General features: G+C 34.2%; 1 protein-coding gene across 1 annotated transcript in view; it reads right to left on the bottom strand.

The window, feature by feature from the left end:
- SNTG1 (syntrophin gamma 1) overlaps positions 1–21,735 on the bottom strand; it is a 782,410-nt gene that overhangs the window by 322,179 nt on the left and 438,496 nt on the right. The window contains exon 6 of the mRNA XM_045845038.1: positions 2,018–2,074. Within this exon, the coding sequence (XP_045700994.1) occupies positions 2,018–2,074 (57 nt within the window). The remainder of the gene's footprint in view (positions 1–2,017; positions 2,075–21,735) is intronic.

Below are 21,735 nucleotides of genomic sequence, written 5' to 3'. Positions count from 1 at the left end.
CCTGACCAGGAATCGAACTGGCTATCTATTGGTTTACAGGATGATGCCCAACCAACTGAGCCATGCCAGTTAGTGCTCACGTCAATATTTCTCAGTCTCTGAAGTCAATGAACATATCCTTAAGTGAGGATTAAAACTAAAATTTAAAAGAAGAAAATAGAAAAGCAAAGATCAGTGGCAAGTACTGAGAAAACCAAAGTGGAAAGGTCTAATATTAGTCATTTAGCTTCACAATAAATAAGTAATATTCTAAATAAATCTATTGATGCTTATATTTCTGGTTTGCTTGTATGTCATAAATTTTTTAAAAGATAATTTCCTTTTTGTTTAACTTCCTAAAACATGGCAACAATCACAGATCAAGTGCTACTTTTATGGCCAATATTTTGAAAGCAACATACATACATGGAATTTTGAAAATTACTGTATTTTTTACGTGTCTAAAGTTTTACTTGCATTGAAATAATGAAATCATTAAGCTGAAATTATTCTTTTGGCAGAATTCTTGATACTTAAAAACTGGCCAGGTTAAAATGTGGTAATTTACTAAAACTAAATAACAACATCTTATTAGGTTTAAATTATAAATTGAAATTGAAAAAAGGAATAACATTTTTTGCTCCACTCTCAGAATTAGAGTCAATGCAGGTTAGATAAAAATGCATATCTAAAATGAAACCTACTTTCACTGTTGAACTTTATTCACACTCAGTTTTTGTGGTCTCCTCATGGACTTCCTAAGTCATACCGTTAAAATCTTGACAGCATTCTCAATAATTATTGTGGTAAAAGACAAAAGCAAACAAATAAGAACCTGTCTATTGAACCTTAGAATTGCCACAACATCATCTCCATACTTAAATCTTATAATTTGTTCTCTGTGTCTCCCTGGTCTTAGTTGATGACAGATGAAGTACAAGTATATTTTAAAATTAACACTTATATAGTAATATTTTTATTACTTGGCTGCATAATAGTATTCCACATTGATCAGTTTTCTGAGACATTTTTATAACATCAACTAGAGCCATAGTTTAGAGCCACTAAACTTTGAGTTCTAATTTTCAAGCATATATAACTTGAGCTGTATTAAAATTTCACGAAACATATGCTTCAGGTGTATGATTTTCACCTTACAAAAGCAAAATGCCTAGCCCACCCATCAAGGTCAATATAAATTTCAATTATCTGCTTAAAAATGTAGGTTTCTAAAAAGTATTTTAAAGTCATTGAGTTAACTTTCCCAATATTTATATAATTTCCCATCATTTTAAAATTTCTGTTTGTCTTCAAGATGATAAATTGCAGGTGTAGTACATCTTTAATAGTCAACAACAGAAAGAAAAGACCATCAGTGTGGTGATATTTTTTTGAGGGGAAGTGGGTGGAGGTGGAAGAAGGTATAAGGGAGATAAGTAGTAATGGAGAAAATACAATAAAATATGAATAATTAAAATAAATTTTGAGGAAAATTCTAATAAATGGAAATAAAAAGATGATAGTTTTTATAATAACCTGAATGCTAAACTTCAAACCTATCCTATATATTTGGCAATGTAACACGAGATTTTACTCTTTTCTTAAATAAAAATGAAGACTAAACAAAAGAAAAAGATATAAATAATACAATTAATACTTAACTTACATAAGACTTCATTAGACAGAACTTGTTCTGTTTACATTCACCAACAGGTCAGTATTTCCTACTGTTTGGTTAAAAGATGATATGCACACTCAAACACCATACTTGTTAATTTAAATGAAAGCAGGTACAAAAGATAATTAATTAGTATTATTCAATGCCAGATGAGTTAAAATTCCCAAATACTTTTGTAAAATTTCTAAATCCAAAAGTGACCAAGGGTCTATGAGGACCTACTTAGCTTACATCTCAGTCCAGATATTAAGGAGTCACAGTCATGCTTGTCTAATTATTAATATTCCCAAAATTAAAATACATAAACAATGCAGCAATATAGTATGCCTTTTGTAAGAATAGACTAGAAAGACTGGCTACCTTTATGCTTAATCCAAATCCTCCTACAGTTTGTCTTCTAATGGTCACGGTTCTTTCCTGCAAGACAGGATTTTAAGTGGTTAGCTTTTTATAAAACTGTAGTTGCACAACATATTCCTCCTTTAAGTTTTGTTTTTACTCTTAAATATATAGAGGCTCCAAATATGGCAATAAATGGAGTGTTTTATAATTTTAAAATTAAACATTAATAATTTATTTGACAAGATAAAATGACTGCAGTGCTATTAAACAGCTAACCTTGTAAAATTAATTCCTTTCAATGATTTTTTGGACATATTTTGGAATCAGCTTTTAAATCTTTTCTCATTTTCATATTACGTATTCTTGTTGCCTAAGAAATGATGAGGTTCTAGTTACATCAAAGTAACTCAATGTCAATGATAAATATTATCTTTCAACTAAGTTCTTATCTCGATCACTACAAGTCATATGTTTGTGGAGATTTGAGAGCATAGCTTGGAGGCTGCTCTCCCAGCACATAAATGATTCATGTGTATTTCTGGGATTGCTAGTGCAAATAAACCTGGTTCAAAATAATTGCTTTCCTTTTATTCTTTCAAGTGTTTTACATCTAACTAATAAAGATAATGGAATTATCACTTTTCAAAACCAATTCCTTTTCCTCCCACATTGGAAACAATAATTCAATCATTGGTATATGAAAATTAAAAAAAAACCACAAGGAGCCACATTTTACCAAATTTTTTAATCTCAAGTATTAAATTGATAATACTCTGTTTTAGGGTACTGATCTCTACATAATGCATATTCTGGAACCATGCAGAAAGGCTAAAAGCTTTTATTTGCAAGCTTCTCCATTTGTTTATAACTTATCTTCTTGAAATTTTTCCTATCCATAAAGATGTGAGACACCACTTTTTTCCCCTTGTACCTGCTACAGACATTTGTCATCTTTTTCCTGCATTTTACAAATGCCTAATCTATTTGCATTTCTATTCCTATATTTTCTATTTCCAAATCCAAGTGCTCCTCTCTTTTTTATAGATGAATTTTCTCTTTTATTCCCTGGTTTTAGAGGGGCTGTATGGAATACATATAACATCATTTGAAAAGAACCAGGAGAAAATTTGAAAAAATGTGTGCCTCTAGTGTCTCTTTTTAAATATTTTAAAACAGCATGAATGCCATCAATTTGAGAAGTTACACACTACCTTAATTTTAACCAAATATTTATATTTCATAAATAAAAACAAAGCAATGCTTAAAGAACATGATTGTCATACAAGAAATTAAGGTTTATTAACTGTTATTTATTTTTAATTTAAAATAAGCCTTATTAGTTGGAGACTGTTATATATTAAAAAATATTAATGCCAATGAGTAGCATTTAATAATATAAATTTTATTCTTTTTGAACATGTGCTAATTTGGTCTATTTTAAAAGCATTTAAAATTTTACTCTTGTAACCAGTCATCTAATCATGTTTTCAAGCCCACATTAAACTTATGTTTATGCAAATGAGTTTATAGATGCTGTACAACTTATGCAAAGTGACTTAAAACATACGACATCATATTGAATGCTATATTAAATAACACTATAAACTTTCTTTTAAAATTTGTAAACAGACTCATATTGTTTTTCATTGGTGGTGTCACAAGTATGAGAAGATGCATTGTTTTAAAATTTATATTGCAAAATTTATAAATAAACATACCTGCATGCACAAAAGCAAAAAAAGTTGAACACATGCATTATAAATATGGAAAAGTTAATTTAAAATAAATTAAATATTTTTGGAAGTGTACTTTTATTGACTAAACAAAGTCAACCTGTTAAATTAATTAATTTTTATTATTTTCCATTAAAAGATTAATTAAAGGAAACTTGTACAATACAAACAATTTTGGAATTAAAGTCAGAGGCTCTATTAATGATTCAAATATTTACAATTTAAAGTATTTGACAAATTAACTAAGCCCTCTGTGTCTTCATTTCCAAATCTGTAAAATCATAATAAATAATATACAGTAATGGTTTTGTTTTGAGGATTAATATTTGTGAAGGACCTTGGCATATAGTAGAAACTTAATCAACTAACACACATACAATCTACAATTCTAGACAGAATTTTTTACTTAATAATTCCATAAATATCTAAATAAGATTTTCCATCTCATGTCCCAATATTTACCTCACAGAGTAGCTCAAATACTGGAAGACTCAGACTCAGGGTTTGAAGAACTAATTGACTATCTTCATTCTTACAAAACAGAGAGTCAAACTACTTTCACAATAGTGCCCATCAAACTAAAGTGATGTTCTTGGAGGGCAGAGCTATTTTCTTAATTCCTTTTCTGTATGGAATAAATACTTAATTCCTTAAAACAGAATTAAAACCAATGATGAACTTAGCTCAGAAGCTCACATAACTGTCTTAAAATAAAAATTTCAAAGTAAATTAATTTTAATTAGCAAATACCACCACCTAAATTTTTCTGATACTTTTCATAGCAATCATTAGCCCAGAGGGCCACCTGGTGGGTAAATTCTATCAAGTAGCCATATATGTGCTGAAACACTGCTTTTCTTTGAAGGAACAAGCATTCTGGGGTGGTCAACGGTCCCTGCAATGCCTTTATTCACTCTCTACAAGACTGCTTTCCAATCTTTGGTGGAGAAAATTAAGAACATATTCCAAATCCAATACAAAATTACTGATTTAGACAGGAGTTTGGAGAGAGTGAATAGTCAGGAGAAACTTTGGAAAGTCTCAGAAGCAGCACTTATTTTGATATTTTTTAATAACATGAGCACACACACATATATATGCAAACCCCAGCTACCACCACTATATACTATTGCTTCATTAGCTTACTATTGAGAAAGTTAAGACAGACAGGCAAGACAAATTACATCTTGCTTTAAAGCCAAAATATTAAATTGGTTACCACAGGCAGCAAGAAGAATAAAGAGACAAGTAACTGTTCTCAATGTAGCACCTTGCTGATAGTCTCCCCAATTATATTCTTGTTACTTATGATCTCTGTCACCTTTCTACCTCTCCATATTTGGTGTTTCTGTCCTTCACCCTCCAAAATGCTAATAAATTATTTCAGCTGTTCACCTCATAAGTCAGAGAATATTAAAAAGCTGGTTTATATTTAGTTATATTTATATATAGTTAACATATTTTCTTCAGCATCAAAAAACTGTTGCCTAGTAACAAAGTACTTTATTTTGGAAAACCATGGTATTATCAATTATTTTATTATTTAAAACACAAAATTAAGGCGGGTGTTCAGATAAACTCACATAAATAAATATATTTATTTAATCTTCCTATTTGTTACAAAATGTAAAGGATGAAGTCCTAAATAATTTTGGACTATGTAATAATGTGCTGCATGCCAGGATAATCAGAATTAATCTTATGAAAAAGCTTACTTTAATTATTTAACCTGCTTGATCTAAAAATATAATTCTAACTGCTCTCTAGAATATTATCTTATATTTGAAGTTCTCTCTATACTATACAAACTATATGAGAACTAAAATATCCATGTTATCAAACAAAAAAAATGTAGGTATTATATATCCAAGGCATAAACATTTTTGAGATACATATGTAAAAAGAAAGAAATGAGGACAATGCAGAATCTAGAGAGATCATCAAATGGAGAAATGTATTTATTAATTTTATTTGATAGAAATGAAAAAAATGTAGTAAAAGAGCTAGGGAATGCCATTAGCTCTGTTTGATAACCCAGGAAGAGTAAAGAAACTTTAAATCAATAATAATGGTGGTAGCTTCTAATTATTACAGCTACTCTGTAAACTTATAGTTCTCATTGGACATACAATTATATGTTAAAATATTCTATTTCCTTAATTTATTTTCCACTACAGTTTTCAGAGAGCTAATCCTATGTGTTATTCACAGCTGTATTCCAAGTATGTAGCATATGCCCTAAATCAAAATTAGGTGTTCAATAAAGTTTCTTCAAACATTTTCATGTATAATCATCACACCAGCTCACTGTCATAGGCAATATTTTTTTCTAATTTAGAATGAGAAGACAAATGCAAAGGATATAAATCAACTTTACTAAAATCCAAATCATGATTAAATGAATGTATCTCTGATTCCCACTGTCTTTTCTGTTATAAACAGCCCTGGAAGAGATGGTGAATTATGATCAAAGAAACAAAGAAACTAAAACATCAAGGTGCAAGGTAGTAAACAGGGAGGGGGTTGTGAGCAATTGAATGTTTTCCCTCCAAGATTGGAACAAAGCAAGAATGTTCCTTCGCACTGTCATACCTAGTGCAAAATGGCAAGAAAATAAAACAAAAAGCATACAGATTAAAGAGGAAAATATAAAATTGTCTTTGTCTTTTGTCTATGTAGACAGTTCCAAAGAATCAATAAAATTATCATATAACTAATAAGTAATTATCACAAAGTAAGAGGAGACAAGCTTAATACAGTGAGTCCTAGAATATCATTTCATTAGATGTTTCATTATACGTTAATGAGAAAAAAATCAATTACTAGCTGGAGATATAGTCTGTGTGGAGTTTTCAGGGTTTTTCCATTGTTATCTCTGGGTACTCCAGTTTCCTTCCATGTCCCAGATACAACATGCATGGTAAGTGAATTGATGTGTCTAAATTGTTCCAATATGAGTGAGTGTGTGTTTGTGAGTGTGCAAACTGTGATGAAATGGCATTCCCACACTGGTCCCTGAGCTGCTGGGATAAGCTCCACCCACCATGACCCAGAGCTGGAATAAGAATGAAGCTTGAAAAAGAATTTATTGCTTCTTTGTATTCATAGCTTACATTTATTTAAATGATTAATTTCAGAAGTGTTTTGGGTCTTTTTTTAGAAGTTTTGTGATGTTTTTGTGACCAGAAATATGCCACAGGAACTTTACTTTTTTATATCATTTAGCTTATGATAAAATTGATTTTGTTATACATTGTTTCACTTAAACTTATAGTTTCTATCAGTGATGTTAAGTGAAGACTTTTTGTATACAAAAGTCAATTGTTCTGTTGTGTATGAGATACTAGAATTAGAAACTAAGAATGCTATTTATAATATCACACTAAAAAAGGTTACTTAAGCATAAATCTAACAAAGTGAATATTTATATTTGGAAAACTACAAAACTAGAAAAAAATCAAAGATGATCAAAATAAATGTAAAGATATTCCATACTCATGAATTAGAAAACTCAATATTTCTAAAATGTCAGTTCTTCCCAACTTGATCTATAGAATCAGCTCAATCTTAAAAAATTCCCAACAAGCTATTTGTGATTATCAACAAACTGGTGCTAAAGTTTATCTGGAAAGCCAAAACACCCATGGTAGCCAACACAATAATGAATTGGAAGAACAAAGTTGGAGGACTCAGGATACCTGACACAAGACTTACTATAAAGATACAGTAATCAAATAGCCTGAGTTTTTTTTTAAGACTAAACACATATATCAATAAATAAAACAACCCCAAAATAGAATGAAAAATAAAAAAATATATATGGAGAGATAGTCAACTGATCTTTGACAAAGGAATAAAGATAATTTAATGAAGAAAAACAGGATAGTCTTTAGATATAAAATAAACAAAGAAAGGAATCTAGACCTAGTTATTATGTCTTACACAAAAATTAACGCAAACTATATAAAAGATCTAGAGATAAAAGGTAATATTATAAAGCTTTCTAAAGAAAACATAGGGTAAAATTTATATGGCTTTTGGTTGGCAATGAGATTTTAGGTATAATATCCAAAAATGGTTCATAAAAAAAGAGAAAATTGATTTTAGGATAAATTAAAATTAAAAAGTTCTGAGAAAGTCAGAGAGGATGGCAGTATAAGTATACATGGCTCACCTCCTCACACAACCATATCAAATTACAATTAAAATATAAAACAACCATCATTTAGAACTGTCAGAAATCAAGAAGAATGGAAGCATGACAACTACAATATTAAAGAAACCACATCCAGCCCTGACTGGTGTGGCTCTGTGAGTTGAGCAAGGTGCTGCAAACCAAAATGTCATATGTTCAATTCCCAGTCAGAGCACATGCCTGGGTTATGACCCAGGTTCCCCAGTTGGGGGCATGCTGTAGGCAACGAGCCCATGTATCTCTTGCACATTGATGTTTCTCACCCTTTTTTTCTCCCTTCCTTACCCTCTCTCTAAAATGAAAATAAATAAAATCTTTAAAAAGATCCACATCCATCCAGACTGGTAGGAAAGCAGAGATGTGAAGCAGTCTGCTTCCACATCCATGTGTGGTGGATGAATATTTAAAAGGAATACCTCAGGAGCTAGGAGTCCCTGGACCCACAGCCCAGGGTTCCAGTGCCAGGAGGATAAGTCCCCATAACTTTTGGCTGCAAAACCAGTGCGGATTGAGTCAGTGGAAGAAAGTTCTGGAGTCCCAAGCAGTTCCCCTTAAAAAACCCACAAGGAACTTACACAGACTCCCTCGCTTTGAACTATAGCACCAGGGTAGCAGCTTGAAAAGCACCGGTGGCATACAGGGAGGCACTGAAAGTTCTGGTAGCTGGTGCCATATCTGAAACACCATCAGCCTGGCTAACACTGTTTGCCCCACCTTGGAGATCCCCTGAGGCTTTATCCCACTCAAATTACAGGCCCACCTAAGATAGAAAGAGCTGGTTTGGCTCATGCTTCACAACTTCCTAAATTCTATCAAACAAGCAACAGCTGGCTTTAGTAAGCCACCAGCACACAGCTCTTGTACCTCTTGCTAAGTGGTCCCAGGCCTGGCACTTGCAGCAGCCAGCCTAGGTACACAGATTGGCATCAACTATTAACCTCCAAACCCAGCACAAGCAGCATTCATCTCAGATAGCTTAGCTCGCAGAGTGGCCCTGGGCAGTATACAGGTGGCAGCTGACCTTGGCCTGCACCACGCAGGAAATTCCATAGCCTGCTCCACCCTGTGGACAGCTACAGATCACACTGGAGCACTAACACCCCTCTGCTGCATAGCTGCTCTTCCCTGGATGGCAGAGGTTGGTGGTCAGTGTTCACAGCCAGTCCTAGCAGCTGACTGGCTTGGGTAAATCCCTCCCATTGACCTGTGAACAGCAATCAAAGCTCAACTATAAGAGGAGGGTGTACTCAGTCCACACAAATACTGAAGCACAAGTACCCAACTTGGGTGATAGGGGATGCTGTGCCACTGGACCCGACAGGACACCTACTACATTAGGCCACACTACCAAGACAGGGAGTCATAGCAGCTCTACCTTAAACACAGGAACAAACACAGGGAGGTAGCCCACATAAGGAGACAAAGAAACATGGCTCGAATGAAAGAACAGATGAAAACTCCAGAAAAAGACCTAAACAAAATTGAGGTAAGCAATCTATCAGATACAGAGTTCAAAACACTGTTTTTAAGGATGCTCAAGAAGCTTAGTGAGGACCTCCACAGCAAAATAAACGATCAGAATAAGCAAAGGAAAAAAAGAAGACAAAATGAATATAGTGTAAGCAGCCTCTGGGACAACTTTAAGCCTTTTAACAGTTGCATCATGGGGTGCCAGAAGGAAAAGAGAAAGAGCAAGAAATTGGAAATATATTTGAAAAAATAATGAAAGAAAACTTCTAGACTTCTGGCCAAAATGGAGGCATAGGTAGATACACTGTGCCTCCTCCCACAACCAAAATAAAGACAACAAATTTAAAAACAAACAAAAAAAAAACAACCAGAATGGACAAAAAATTGAATGGTATGGAAGCCCCAACAACCAAGGAGTTAAAGAAGAAATATTCATTCAGACTGGTGGGAGGGGCAGAGACAGGCAGCTGAGGTAGAGAGGACTTGCAGCAAGGTGGCAGTTTGTAGACCAGGCGAGGCTGCAGCTGATGGAGCAGGTGACCCCACACTTGTGTGGGGATGAACCAGGAAGAACACCTGGGGAATGAGACAGACCACGCAAACCAGGGTTCTGGCACAAGGAAATAAAACCTCAAAACCTCTGACTGTATAAACCTGTGGGGGTTGTGGCAGCGGGAGAAACTTCCAGCCTCACAGGAGAGTTCATTGGAGAGACCCACAGGCTCCTAGAACATACACAAACCAGTCACCTTTGAATCAGCATTAGAAGGGCCCAATCTCCTTGTATGGAGTGGGGGAAGTGACTGAAAGCTGGCCGAGAGCCCAGAAAGCAGCATTGTTCCCTCTTGGAACCCTCCCCCAAATACATTGCTACAACACAGTGACTGGGTTGCACCACCCTGGCAAATACCTAAGGCTCCACTGATTACTATAAAACAAGCACACCAAGACAAAAAAAAATGGCCCAAATGAAAGAACAGGTCAAATCTCCAGAAAATATACAACAAAATGATGAAGAGAATACCAGAATTCAAAACACTGGTAATCAGGATGCTCACAGAAATTGTTGAGTATGGTAGAAAAATAGAGGAAAAAGTGAAGGCTATGAAAACTGAAATAAAGGAAAATGCTCGGGGAATCAACAGTGACAGGAAGGAAACCAGAATTCAAATCAATGGTTTGGACCAGAAGGAAGAAATAAACATTCAACCTAAAGAGAATGAAGAATCAAGAATTTAAAAAAAAATGAGGAGAAGCTTAGGGACTTCTGGGACAACTTTAAACATTCCAACATCCAAATCATAGGTGTGCCAGAAGGAGGAGAGGAAGAGCAAGAAATTGAAAACTTCTTTGAAAAAATAATAAAGGAGAACTTCCCTAATCTTGCAAAGGAAATAGACTTCTGGAAAGTCCAGGAAGCTCAGAGAGTCCCAAAAAAATTGGACTCAAGGAAGCATATGCCAAGGCACATCATAATTACATTAGCCAAGCTGAAAGATAAGGAGAGAATCTTAAAAGCAGCAAGAGAAAAGTAGACAGTTACCTACAAAGGAGTTCCCATGAGACTGTCAGCTGATTTCTCAAAAGAGACCTTATGGGCAAGAATTATTCCAAGTCATAAAAGACAAGGACCTATATCTAAGATTATTCTGTCCAGCAAAGCTATCATTTAGAATGGAAGGGCAGATAAAGAGCTTCCCAGATAAGGTCAAGTTAAAGAAGTTCATTATCACCAAGCCCTTATTATATGGAACATTAAAGGGACTTATCTAAGGAAAATAAGAAGATCAAAAACTATGAACAGTAAAATGACAACAAACTCACAACTATCAACAATTGAGCCTAAAAAACAAACAAACTAACTAAGCAAACAACCAGAACAGGAACAGAATCAATGGGGATCACATGGAGGGTTATCAGTGGGTACAGGGTGGGGAGAGAATGGGGGAAAAGGTAAAGGGAATAAGTAGCATAAATGGTAGGTAGAGAATAGACAGGGGGAGCTTAAGAATAGTATAGGAAGTGTAGAAGCCAAAGAATTTATATGTACAACCCATAGACGTGAACTAAAAAGGGGAAATGTGGGTGGGAAGGGGTGCACAGGTTGGGTGGGAATAATGGAGGAAAATAGGACACCTGTCATAGCATAATTAATAACATGTATTTTAAAAACAAGAAAGAAAACTTCCCTAATTTGGTGAAGGAAACAGATATCCAAGTCCAGGAAGCACAGAGAGTTCCAAAAAAGATGGATTCAAAGAGGCCCACTTCAAGACACATTGTAAGTAAAATACCAAAGGTTAAAGGTAAAGAGGGAATCTTAAAAGCGGCATGAGAAAATCAGTTAGTTACCTACAGGGGAGTTCCCACAAGACTGTCAACTGATTCGTCCAAAAAAACTTTGCAGGCTAGAAAGGGTTGGCAAGAAATATTCCAAGTCATGAAAAGTAGGATCTATAGCCAAGATTGCTCTACCTAGCAAAGCTATCATTTAGAATCAAAGGCAGATAAACAGCTTCCCATATAATAAAAAAATAAAGAAGTTCATCATCACCAAACCATTATTACATGAAATATTAAATGGACCTACTTAAGAAAAAGGTAAAAACTATGAACAATAAAATGGCAATAAATGCACATCTATCAACAATTGAATCTAAAAAGCAAATGAAGGAAATCAGAACAGAGACAGAATCATGGATACAGAGAGTGTTTTTGATGGTTGCTAGATATGTGAGGGTGTGGAGTAGTGAGTGAATTGGTGAGGGGATTAAGAAGTACAAATAGGTGGTTACAGAATAGCCATGGGGATATAAAGTACTGTATAGGAAATAGAGTAGCCAAAGAACTTATGAGTATGACCTGTGGACAAGGACAAGGGTATGGGGATTGCCTGAGGGCACAGTGTAACAGGATGCAGCCAAGATGGGAGCCCCAAATAGGGATTTGTAATAGGCTCCACACCACAGGGCCACTTCTGCTCAGAATGCGGGCAGCTGCAGCCAATTGTGAGAGGAGCCAGAAATGGGGCTGCAGAGGAAGATTAGCACTGGGATTTAAATGAAGGCACAGCAGCCATTGGGGATCTCTCTTTTTGGGACCACACATCTGTTTAGGACCATGTGGCTTTGGTGTCTTGGTTGGGACCATGAGGCTTGGGTGAGAGTCAGGACCACAAGGCTTTGGAAATGCTCCCTTTTGCCATGTGTAGGGTGCTGGGAGGACTGTGTGCATTTGTGGGGAACTTTAGTTTGTGTTATTTCAAATGAATAATAAATTCCTTTCCTTTTCATTGATCTCTGGTTTTAAGAGACATCTTTCCTCAGGCGGTGGGCAAAACAAACCCAGATAGGTGGGGAGGAACCCCCTGTAGACTGTAACAAGGGGGTATGGAGCTGAGTGGAGGTGGCAAAGGAAAAAAAATCAGGACAACTATAATAGCATAATCAATAAAGTATAATTTAAAAATAAAATAAAATTTAAAACTTCTTTACTAAAGGCACTGTTGAAGTAATGATAAGACAAGCCACATATGGGAAGAAAATGCTAGAAAACTTATATCTTATAAAGGACTATTTCCAAAATATGCTAAGAGCTCTTAACATTCAACAAGACAAATAAGCAACACAATTAAAAACTAACCAAAAAATTTGAGCAAACATCTTATTAAAGAATATACATTTGTCAATTAATCATATAGAAAGAAGGTCTTGTCATTTACTATCACAGGTTTCAGACTGAAACAATAAGATAATATTACACATGTCTTAGAATAGCTAACATCCAAAATATTATAGTACCAAATGCCAGCAAGGATTTTCATCTAGAGGAATTCTCATTCTTTGCTGGTGGGGACTCAAAAAGAAGTTTGGTAGTTTCTTACAAAGTTAAACATAGTATTAACACATGGTCTAGGAATTGCACTCCTAGATAGTTATTTGAGTATTTTAAAATTTATGTTTATATGAATGCAAAGTTTATTAATTATTGCTCAAAACTGGAGGTAACCAAAATGTTCTTCAGTAGGTAAATTGAATAAACAAAGAAACAAAAACCTATGCTACATCTACACAATAAAATATCATTTAGCAATAAAAAATGAAATACCCAATTGCAAAAAGACATAGAGAAACTACAGTTGTATATTACTAAGTAACTGAAGCTACTTTGAAAAGTATGGATCCTCCAATTCCATTTATATGACTTTCTGGAAAGGCACTACTATAGAGACAATAAAACTATTAGTAGTTGCCAGGATTAAGGTTGAGAAAGGGAAGGTTGAATAGGTGAAGGACAGGGGATTTATGGGGCAATAAAAGGATTCTTTATGATAATTCTATAGTGGATACATGATATTTTGCATTTGTCAAAATCTATAGAATTTTATAAAACAAAGAGCAAACCTTACTGTATGCAAATTTAAAAGAGTGATTTAGGAAGTTAAGGGTTCCAAAAAGAAAAGCATAGTGTGATAAACAGTATAAACTATATTATGAAAGTGTGCTACCACCTCACTAATGGAGGGAGGAAGTGCTTACTAAGGCAAGTCTAGATATAAATGGAGTCTTTAAGGCAAACAACTGTAAACTAAAGACCAAAAGAACTGACCACAGCACTGCATTCTAGTTGTTTCATGTGAGGGCATGGCACTGTGTTCTAGTTACTTTACAATAGTTTCACTTGAGGACAGGGGTTAATAATTCTAGTACTACTATACATGTATGTTGAAATTAAACAAGTAAATGGATGCTGGTTGGGAGAAACCATCTTTTTACTGCTCAAGTGGGAATTCAGATACACAAGGAGAGAATGCTAGAATACTTCATGGGGTAATGGAAGATAGTTGGAGATATCAGTATGAACTCATGGGTATTCTAATACAGATACAGATGGTTACATATAAAACATATATAGATATATGAATATACACAAGTTATTTTTATCTTTTTAAAAATATTTTCACTGAGATATAATTCATACATCTCATAAACCACTCATTTAAAGATATAATTTAGTAGATTTTAGTATTTCAAAGAGTCATGCATCCATTAGTACAATAAATTTTAAAACATTTGCATTTTACAAAAAGTAAACCCATACCCTCAGTCCCCATTCCCCCATTCTAGCTCTAGGCAATAACTAATCTATTTTCTGTCTCCACTGTTTTGCCTACTTTGTCTGGTTCCTTACCATAAGGTTTTCAATGTTCATTCATGTTGTGGCATGTATCAATACTTCATTTTTTAAAATTTCTTAAATTAATTTTTATTGTTCAATTACAGTTGTCCCCATTTCTCCCCATTATTTTCCCCAACCCTATCCACCCACTGCCTCCCACGTTCATTCCTACCTCCTAGTTGTCTTTGTCCTTGAGTACTTTATGCATGTTCTTTGACTTGACCCTTCCCCTTCTTTGCCCCATTATCCCCCTCCCTGCTACCCTCTGGTTACTGCCAGTTTGTTCTTTATTTCAATGTCTCTTATTTTATTTTTCCTGCCTGTTTGTATTGTTAACTTGGTTCCACTTACAGGTGAGATCACATGGTATTTATCTTTCACTGCCTGGCTTATTTCACTTAGCCCAATACACTCCAGTTCCACCCATGCTGTTGAGAAGGGTAGGAGCTCCCTTTTTCTTTCTGCTGTGTAGTATTCCATTACGTAAATGTACCACAGTTTTGTGATACACTCATTTACTGATGGGCACTTAGGTTGCTTCCAGCACTTGGCTATTGTAAATTGCACTGCTATGAACATTGGGGTGCATAGATTATTTTTGAATTGGTGTTTCAGGATTCTTTGGGTATAACCTGAGCAGTGGAACTGCCAGGTTAAAAGGCAGTTCCATTTTCAGTTTTTTTGAGGAAATTCCATACTATTTTCCACAGTGGCTGCACCAGTCTGCATTCCCACCAACAGTGTACTAGAGTTCCCTTTTACCCACAGCCTCGCCAGCACTTGTTGTTTCTTAATTTGTTTATGATGGCCATTCTCAATGGTGTGAAGTGGTATCTCACTGTGGTTTTAATTTGCATCTCTCTGATGGCTAGTGATGCTGAGCATCCTTTCATATGTCCCTGGGCACTTTGTATGTCCTCCTTGGAGAAGTGCCTATTCAGGCCCTTTGGCCATTTTTAATTCAATTGTTTGACTTCTTGGTGTGGATTCATGTGAATTCTATGTGTATTTTGATCAATCCCTTGTCTGATGCATCATTAACAAATATGTTTTCCCATATGGGTGGTTCCCTTTTAATTTTGCTGATGTTTTCTTTAGCCATGCAGATTTTTAATTTGATGTAGTCCCATTTGTTCATTCTTTCTTTTACAATCCTTGCTCTAGGGGACATATAGGTCAAAATATTGTTCCATGGAGTATCTGAAATTTTCATGCCTATGTTCTCCCCTAGGGCTTTCATGGTGTTGTAACTTATATTTATATTTAAATCCTTTAAACTTCTTGAGTATATTTTTGTGTATGGTGTAAATTGGTGCTCGAGTTTCAGTTTTTTGCATGTAGCTGTCCAGATCTCCCTACACTGTTTGTTGAAAACACTATTTTTACTCCATTTTATGCTCCCACCTCCTTTGTCAAATATTAATTGACTATAGAGTCATGAGTTTATTTCTGGGCTCTCTATTCTGTTCCATTGTTCTGTGTCTGTTTTTATGCCAGTACCAGACTATTTTGACTACAGTGTCCTTGTAATATAGTTTGATATGAGGAATTGTGATCCCTCCTACTTTGTTCTCCTTTCTCAAAATTGCTGAGGCTATTCAGGGTCATTTATGGCTCCATATAAATTTTTGAAATGTTTGTTCTATATCTGTGAAATATGTCTTTGGTATTTTAATAGTGATTGCATTAAATCTATATATTGCTTTGGGTAATATGGACATTTTGATGATGTTAATTCTTCCAATCCATGAACATGGTTTATGCTTCCATTTATTCATGTCTTCCTTTATTTCATTCTTCAGTTTTCTGTAGTTTTTTGCATACAGGTCTTTTACCTCTTTGGTTAGGTTTATTCCTAGACACTTTATTTTTCTTGTTGCTATATCAAATGGGATTTTTTTCCTGATTTCTGTTTCTGATATTTTGTTGTTGGTTTATAAAAATGCCTTCAATTTCTGAATGTTGACTTTGTATCCTGCTGCTTTGCCAAACTAACTTATTAGGCCTTATTACTCAATACTTAATTTTTAAAATTGTCAAATAACATTTCACTGCATGGGCACACCAAATTTTATATATCCATCCACCCATTTATGGACATTTGGATTGTTCATATTTTTTGCCTCTAATTAATGATAGTGGTATGAACATTTGTGTGAAAGATTTTGTGTAGGCATATGTGCTCATTTTTTTCATTTGAACATATGGCAAGAAAGGAAATTGGGAACTTAGGCTCTTTTCCAGTGCCATTGTACCATTGTGCATTCTCAGCAGTGTCTGAGAATTACAGTGTATTCAGATCCTCACTAAAATTTTCTTATATCTCATTTTAATTATAATCATTCTCATGGATATAAAGTCATTTTGATATACATTTATTTGATGTCTAATGATGTTGAGCATCTCTTTATTTGAGTAATGTATACTTTTACATATTCTTTGGTGATATATCTGTTCATATTCTTTATCTATATTTTAATGTCCATTTTATTCATGCTATTCTTATAAATAAATATATATATATATAATTCACAAATATTCTTATATTCTCATAAAAATATATGAGACACACTTATTGAAGAACATACAAGAAACATTGTACATAGGACAATGACATGTCAGTCCCTTTCAAAGTAGGCACCTCTAGACCTCGCATGGTTCTAATCACCATCAGCTACTCTGCCATATTTTCCAGAATCTCATCGATCGTCTAAATCTCTTCCCTTCCAAAGGTGATTTTAGTTTTGGGAAAAGCCAGAAGTCACAGGGTGCCAAATGTGGAATGCAGGGGGAGTGAGTGACCTGGGTAATTTGATGTTTCACCAAAAGACTCTGGATGAGACATGATGCATGAGCAGGTGTATTGTCATGATGAAGCTGCCAATCTCCAGTTGCCCATTTGACTTCTTGGTGTAGAATCATGTGAATTCCTTGTGTATTTTGGAGATCAAACCCTTGTCTCCAAACCATAGTTAATGATGCATCAGGCCTTCTGAGTCTGAGTCTGAGGCCTTCTGAGTCATCCGAATATTTTCCACAGAGGAATATTCAAGCTTAATGCAAAATGTGATGCAGATTCATTGCTCTACTTGCTCAGTTATTTTGAATCCTAAGGCACCTCTGTAGACATGCTTAATAGCATCTACCGCCCCACTGACTAGTACAGTGAAGTTGTCATTGTTCACACATTTACATTCCAGTCCCACTCTCCTTGGCTGCCCAGTTACATCAATATTACACAAACCATTCTCACTATATTAACACTGGCTGGACTTTTTCTGGACAGGCCTCTTCATATTCTTTATATATTCTAGATGTAAGTCCATTCTCAGATTCATAATTTGCAAAAAAAACCCTCCTATTTTCTGTGTTGCCTTTACAACATCTTGATAGTATACTCTGAAGATCAAAAATTTAATTTAGTGATGTACAGTTTATTTTTTGTTAACTTAGGCCTATGGTTTCATATTTAAGAAATCGTTTACCAATCCCATATCACACATTTTTACACCTATATTTTCTTTGAGTTTTACATTTTTATCTCTTAAATATAGGTTTTTCTGATCCATTTTGAGGGTTTTTTTGTATATGGTGTGAGATATCTCCAAATTTATTATTATGCCTGTGGATATCCATTTTTCCCAGCACCATTTGTCAAACAACAACAAAAACAACAAAAACAATAATTCTTTCCCTACTGGTTTTGTCACACTTAAAAATGAATGGACTATAAATATGAGGATTTTCTTTATGTACCATCAGCTTTATTCTAGTTAGTTGTATGACTATCCATATGCCATATGTGAACATATCCTACTATGTCTAGATTACTGTTTAAAACTAAGTTTTGAAATGAAGAAGTGTGACTTTCATTTTTTTATTCATTTTCCAAAATTGTTTTGGCTACTCTAAGACCCTTGCATTTACTATTAGCTTGTTTATTTCTGCAAAGATGCAAGCTGGGATTTCAATGGAGATCAATCTGTAAATAAATATGGAGGTCATTGCTATTTCATTAATACTAATATCAAGTCTTTGGATGCACAAAAATGCCATGTCTTTTCATGTAGGTCTTTAATTTCTTTCAGTCACTTTTTTTTAACATTTCCAATATATGTTTTATGCTTTTGCAAACTTATTCCTAAGTAATTTATTTTTAAAATTTTATTTTAAATGAATAATATTTAAAATTTAAAATTCCTGGTCTAAAGAAATACTACCTTTCCTTCTAAAATGGCTTAGGCATTAAACTTACCTCTCTATTTAATTTCACACACATACACACATATAGCTTAGCAAATGAGGAGAAAAAATTATAAAATATTCTTTTCTTTGTTTATAGCATATCATCTGTATATTGCATTGTGTATTTTCTACTTAAAGTCAAATCTCCTTCTGTCGCCAAATATTCGACACCCTTCAACTTGCATTATTTTTCCCCACCCGCTTTTCTCTTTGGTAACCACCATATGTCTATGAGTTTTTGTTTGTTTGTTTGTCTTGTTTGTTCATCTGTTGCTTTCAGTTTTATATCTCACGTATGAGTGAAATTATATGGTTTTTGACTATTTCTATCTGACTTATTTTGCTTAGCATGATATTCTCAAGGCCTATCTATATTGTCACAAACAGCAGTATTTCATCTTTTCTTATGACTAAGTAGTATGTCATTGTATATATGTACCACATCTTCTTTACCCAACCATCTATCGAATTATACTTTGGTTGTTTCCACATCTTGGCTACTTTGAATAATGTTACAATAAACATAGGTGTACATATATCTTTATGAAAAAATGTTTCAAAATTTTTTGGTAGATACCCTGAAGTCGGGTGGCTGGGTCATATGCTAAATCTATTCTTAATTTTTAGAGGAACATTTCTACTGTTTTTCATAGTGGCTGTACCAGTTCATATTCCAACCAGTGGTGAATGAAGGTTCTTCTTTTTCTCCAACATCTCCAACACTTGTTATTAGTTGTCTTGTTTATAACAGCCATTCCAACAGGTGTGAGATGGGTCTCACTGTAATTTTGATTTGCATTTTCCTAATTGCTAGTGAAGTTGAGCATTTATTAATATGTCTGTTGATCATTTGTATGTCCTCTTGGGAGAAGTATCCATTCTTAATGCAATGTCCATCAGAATTCCAGTAACATTTTTTAAAAAATAGGAAAAATTATCAGATTTGTATGGAACCACAAAAGACCTCAAATAGCCAAAGCAATCTTGAGGGAATAAAAAAACAAAGCCAGAGGTATCATACCCCTGAGTTCAAATTATACTACAAAATGACAATAATCAAAACAGCACAGTATTGGCAGAAAAACAGGCACACAGATCAGTGGAAGAGAATTGAGAGCCCAGAAATAAGCCCATACATATATGTACGCAAATAATTTTTGACAAAGGAACCAAAAATATACAAGGGAGAAAAAAATTCTCTTCAATAAATGGCTCGGGGAAAATTGGACATCCACATGCAAAAGAATGAAACTAAACTGATATTTGTCACCATGCACAAAAATTAACTCATAATTGATCAAAGACCTAAATATAAGATCTGAAACAGTAAATGATATAGAAGAGAACATAAAAAAATAAACATGGATCTTGGACTTAGGGCTTTATGACTTTGACCTTTAATGTAAAGAAACTGAAGGCAAAAATAAGTGAATTAGACTAAATCAAACTAAAAAGCTTCTGTGCAGCAAAAGAAATCATTAAAAAATAAAAAGGTGAAGAACTGAACAGGAGAATATTTTTGCAAGCAAAACCTCCAACAAAGGGATAATATCATATTTACAATATATATAATATGAATATATATATACACCTTACAAATCAACAATGAATAAATAATCTAATTTTAAAAATCCCTTTTTATGTGCTCTTTTGTAGATCACATTTAATATACTTCTAGGGTAACTTGCTCTTTTTGTTTATTTCTTTCTAACCCTTCTCCTACTACATAGGTGGCAGAGATAAAAGAGGCTGTCATTTCCTTAAGCCCCTCAGAAAACATTGCTTATAGCAGGTCCTTTATATTTCTTTAACAGTGGTTAGACAATTGGAATTTTTGAAATTTAAATTTTTATGTTTAGCTTAAAAGATACCATTACAGAGAATTTGGAATTGTGTGATTCCACTTTTGTTTCTCACCACTTATAAAACTGAAATGCTGATGTCTTTATAGCTCTGTTCTTGAAAGTGAGCATCTATAATGTAAACAGAGGCACAGGAATATCAAGTCCTTTGATCAAGGTCAGTCAGTGGTGAACCTTCACATTAAAATCCAGGCACTGTAAACTACCACTCATGCATGTCCCTGCTGTATATATGTATATAAATATATATAGTCTGTCCCCTTCTTCCCAACATATTAAAATTATAATGGCTCTGAGAAGACCTATATTAAACTTACTATTCTCTTTAATCTATTGTTTTCCTAATTAAAAACTCTGCCATGGGAATCTTTTTCTGTTTTCCATTAAAAATATTGGTAACAAAAGTAATACCTGAACTGTGACTAGTATGATATATTAGGAGATTTGACCAAAAAGAAAATTATTTTATTTTTTTATTGTTGTTCAAGTACATTTTATGAGACGCAGACTAACCAGAAATATGGTATTGCTTGTGCAAACCTATCACTACAACATTAATTCTGTTGACCCATCCATTAAGGTTCCCACACCCAATACCCAATATTATTACAATCACTAACTCCATCCAATCAACAACTGAGAAATATTTTGCTGTTATGAAATTGGCTAATATATTTCATTGAATGCCTATTTTAATAGCCTGTCATCGTCAGTGTGTCTTTACCTTGAAGGGACACTACACCCATTTCTAGGTATGTGTTAATACAAGGCACCTCAACAGCTTTGCTATGTCTCATAGTCTTTCCAGATGAGATCTTAACTGCATCCACATGTCTCCAGCAGCACAGGTATGGCATTACATCTACGACATCCTCCTCCATACATTAAGGACATAAAATTCCAGAACATGCTGGTCCTTTTTGGGTTCTGGCAGTAATATATTCCTCACTACAAATTTTACTTAATCTTATTGATGTTGCTACTTACAAATCAGCCCAACTTAAGTTGGCCCCTACAACAATAGGCTCTAAAATCTATCCAAATAAAAAATCA

Source organism: Phyllostomus hastatus, unplaced genomic scaffold (assembly GCF_019186645.2).
Source record: "Phyllostomus hastatus isolate PE091 unplaced genomic scaffold, TTU_PhHast_1.1 phas_contig_449, whole genome shotgun sequence".
Classification (NCBI taxonomy): Eukaryota; Metazoa; Chordata; class Mammalia; order Chiroptera; family Phyllostomidae; genus Phyllostomus; species Phyllostomus hastatus.
This window is presented reverse-complemented; position numbering and strand designations above follow the sequence as displayed.